This window comes from Silene latifolia, chromosome 1 (assembly GCF_048544455.1).
Source record: "Silene latifolia isolate original U9 population chromosome 1, ASM4854445v1, whole genome shotgun sequence".
Classification (NCBI taxonomy): Eukaryota; Viridiplantae; Streptophyta; class Magnoliopsida; order Caryophyllales; family Caryophyllaceae; genus Silene; species Silene latifolia.
In genome coordinates, this window is record NC_133526.1 from 130,674,310 (window position 1) to 130,678,886 (window position 4,577).

Here is a 4,577-nt window from a genome sequence, read left to right on the forward strand (position 1 = left end):
TGTGATTGTTTAACAACATGGGATTCGTAGAGGACCGCTTTGAGTTGTGCCTAGTAAAATATTGATTTGCATCCGTCTTAGATAGGGGTCTTTCTAACTCAACTTATACTCCTTCTGTCCCGGTCGTCATTGCTTTTTAGGCGCTATTCATAAACAGAGAAGAATTTTTTAAATAAATTCCAATAAATAACGTAAAATAAAATCATGAGCGCTCTTGTTTGATTTTTCTTAATGAGTACATTAAGAATATCAAAGTTTATAATTTTTACACTTGTGTAAGTAAAGATATTTACTAAATGAAATGAGCATCGACAAACGTGAAAAACGCAAATGATGAAAGATTGGAATTTGGTTATTTGTATGAATTGTGATGAATTGTGTTTGTGTGCTACAATGTGTGTTTGTGTGAATTGTGATGTGTGTTTGTGTGCTACGATGACAGATTGGAATTTGGAATATCGTAATGGTCAGAGATTGGTGTGAAAAGCCCTCGGAGTTATCTGGATAGCCCTCTCTATAGTAACTAGATTGTCAGTGTGGTAAGCCCTCTCCGGGGTGGACAAAGTGTTGGTGAGGTAATCCCTCTAGGTAGTATTTGGGAGTCGGTGTGGTAGACCGTCTCCGTGCCTGGTTGATCTCAGGCTCGTCTTTTGGTTTCTCCTTTTAGGCGTAATGCCTTAGAGGGATGTACACATTCGGAATATGCGACATGGAATTGGGATAAGAATGGATGATTATTGTTTATTTTGAAAATTGAGTTTCTTGGTTTGAAATGGTTGTGTAGTGTAATGATTATGACTTTGTTAAGCTAAGACGATTGTGCTACTAATTGACAATGTAGTTATGATTTTCCCTACTCAACCTTTGGTTGACTTGTGTGTGTTCTTGTATTATAAAATTATTTTCAAAACTATTTGTGTTGAACCATATCATATTTCGGTCAAATTAGAAAGCAGTGTGTCATATACAGGTAATATAAAAGATTATTGGCTTGGTTAAGGTTGCTTGTGCGGGATTGGGTTACACGATACGGATTCCTAATAGTAGTTGAATATATTATAGACGGTCTCACTAGTTAGTCTGTAATAATGAGTTGGGTTTAGACTTTCGCCGTTGAGTTGTAATTTAATTAAGATGTAGTTTATAATTAATTTAGTAAGTTGTATTTAACTTTAATTCATAATAAAGTTAAGTTTGATTTGTTAAATTTGGTATTGCTATCATGGTTCGTCGTGATGGTAACGCCCTTATTTATCAAGGAACGTCTAGTTTAGGCTCCTAGATAAATGGAGGCGTTTACAATTTCAAAAAATAGAATTAGTAAAAATGAATAATTGGATATTCATTATAGCAACATTACACTGCAAATGGATGGAGATTAGTCCTCAATATGTTTTTTTGCTCTCATAATACTTGAGATTATAGAATTAAAAAGCGCAAATAAAAAGAAAATGGAAGTGAATCATCAAACGTCAGAGAGTTCAACGGCCTTGGATGGGGTAGACCAGTCAGTAGTTTTGTAGTAGATGGCGTACAATGTCAATTGAATTACTCCTGATAATGCTCCTAGACCATTTGGTATCTGTCAAAAGTAAACACCCAAATTAGAAACTTTCGAGTTTTGCTGAATTCATCTTGCTATAGAACGGTCACATAGACGAATACAAAATAATTTATACTCGTTTTGTCTTATCTGAATCATTACAATGTTATAAGAGTAATATTTATCAACCCTATTAGCGACTCGAATGAAGAAAATACAAACACAAGAACGTACCACCATCCAGGGATCAAATATGATTAAGGCATAGGCAGTCCAGCAAGCACCGTTAAGGAAGTTTGTAAGTGACAACCAAAAGGGCATGTACTTGACACTCTTTGTCTTTATCACCATTTTCTGCCAAAGCGCATTTTATACACCGATAAATGAGAAGTTCTCTTGTAAGATGACTTCACAATACACTTAATATAAAACATAAATTGTCCAAGCAATGTTAACAGAGGAAATTTCGTATGGTGTGTCCAAGAAACATGAGTGTTAGACACTAAAGGGCATTTTAACATAGGTCTTTTTTTTTATGTGGAACACATTTTATATACCAATAAATAAAGAAATACTCCATTAGCTAAAACTGTTCTAGGTAGATTATACCATGTCACATAAAAAATCTAAGGAAAGAGAAATTAAAGATAAGTATCATAAATAATAATGTTGAATCAAAATAAAATTGAAAAAGTGAATTATTGTTGGTTTGGTTGTACATAGAATTCTTATTGGTTAGAGTGGACAATGATGAGAAATATGTTGAACATGTAAGATTTTTTTTTTTTTTATTTTATCGACACATGCAATAGGGCAAAAAGTTGTATAAAACGGTTTTACACGATCGTTATTGTAAAAACATTTGTTACTTTGCATAATTAGCCCCACATAACTAACTTCCACTACTTGAGTACTTTCCATGTTTGGGTAAAAACAGGTATCAAGGTAGTTTGTAAATCATTTTACAATGCCTTAATTGTAAAACAGTTTTACAATAGATGTACTCCATTTTGGCAAATATGAAATAAAACATACCATTACAGTCAAAGGTGAGAAGTACATGATAACATTAAAAGCCACGCATAAAGCCCCTACAAATATCGTCCTTATTTTGATGGTGTGAATTGCCTTCATTGTGATAAACAAGACCACCAAGAAAAATATGAGTTCAATTACCAAAGCAATTGCTATCCTTTTCTGCAATAAATCATGTAATATCAATGTTTATATCTCAATACAATAAAAATAAATAAATAAACAAATAAAAATATTTTAGTAAGATACTGATACAAAAATGAATTAATAAAATTGAAACATACCCTTTTACCCCAAGTAGAGTAAATGAAGAAGATGGAAACATAGATGATCTCAATTCCTAATCCAATACCATTGATTGTAACAACAAGAATATTATTTGGATGAACAAATGGGAGACCATAGAGTACCCACATTGCACAATTTAGTATTGTGGCTATGTATGGATCCGGCTTAAATTGTTCCACTGATTTGTTCTTGATTATTCGAATAAATGTTGGTCTGTCATAAATCAATCAGTACTCTGTATTTAATACTCGTATATATAACAAACGAGTATTTAAGAAAATCTACATAATGATTAATGGAATAAATAATATAATTAAGTCTAGTTTTAGGACGAATTGCACATTTTGAATGTAACATTGGATGAGTTCTTACACTGGAGATAAAAATAATCCAAACGATATGACATTGCCTGAAACATAAAAGAAATGATGTAGATCATATTAGAGACTATATGTAATTGTTGGAGTTTATTATCAAACAAAATCGTTTAGGATACGATAAACACTTTCTTCAAAAAGAAATATGTCATAAAATAATTATTAAAGAGAAAATGTACCGATAACTCCAATAACATTTCTCACAGTGTTTGGATCCACCATATTTTACTAATTCAAAATTTCAATTACGAATTGCGATTCCGCGATAATTGTTGAATGGGAAATTATAAGATGAGAATTTAGGGAAAATTGAAAATGTAAAAATCTTAAGAACTCTTCAATAAAATAACTTCTATTATTCTCAAGTTAGAAATAGATTATGGAAAATTATTTAAATAGGAAGATTTTGTTCCAACTAGAGAGATATCAGAGATGATTTGATAGATAAAATTTCTAAAAATAATTAAAAACCAAGATCGTGATCAATGTGCGTTGTACTGAGTAAAATATAGGAAAGCCAGTTAATTAAGTATTGAAAACAAAAAAACTTATTATTTACAGGGGGGGACAAGATGTTACATCATCCGTGAAATACGACTTAGTATGGCCACTTGTAGTAATTTTCTTTGCATGCAGAGTGACTTGGTCGCTAGATTCAATTAAGTGCGAATCCAAGGGTAAATTAGCAATTCTTTTGTTGCATGTTACTGAAAAATAGTGGTTTTGTTTGAAGTAGGAATTAATCCTTAAGATCTTTTTGAAGATGACAACAATGTGAGTTTGGTAGTGCTACATGCCTAGAGATTAATAATAACTAGTTTTAGCCTTCTCCTTCTTTATACATTCATTCTCAAAATGTACGCCCTTTTTAAATAAAAAGAAAATTTTCTATACTCACGACATAGATTCAATAAATGCTTATTCATATTAAAAATTTATATTATCAACAGTTATTAATTAATGTATGACTTTCCTTGGCCATATATAACCTTATCCAAATTAGTGTTTGAATATGGCTGTGTTGATAGTTTGGTAAATGTGAAATGCATAATCGGGAATAAAACTCGATAAGAGTGTTTGTTAAATTATAACATTGAAGTAAATAATAGTAAGAGAAAACAAGTAAAATTAGTGAATGTACAGAAGAATTATAACTTTTATTATCCTTTATTTGGACGATCTCCAACATGTAATGATACGCGTAATATCCACAAATGATGGATTCAGTTTGCTACACCGAACACTACATATAACAAGAACCACAACTTAACTCGTCATTTGAAATCTATGCAATAATAACAAAACATTTATTAAGAATTGGTAATTGACTAATA

At 31.3% G+C, this 4,577-nt stretch overlaps 1 protein-coding gene across 1 annotated transcript; it reads right to left on the reverse strand.

Moving 5' to 3' along the window:
* Nucleotides 1-1,317: 1,317 nt before the first annotated feature.
* LOC141603178 (bidirectional sugar transporter SWEET5-like) lies at nt 1,318-3,829 on the reverse strand. The gene is made up of 6 exons (XM_074422886.1): nt 3,423-3,829; nt 3,239-3,275; nt 2,863-3,079; nt 2,579-2,740; nt 1,778-1,897; nt 1,318-1,582 (listed from the first exon to the last, which is right to left on the reverse strand). Exons 1-6 carry the CDS (start codon nt 3,463-3,465, stop codon nt 1,466-1,468), a joined length of 696 nt encoding a protein of 231 aa, XP_074278987.1. The 5' UTR covers nt 3,466-3,829; the 3' UTR covers nt 1,318-1,465.
* Between the last annotated feature and the right edge of the window lie 748 nt (nt 3,830-4,577).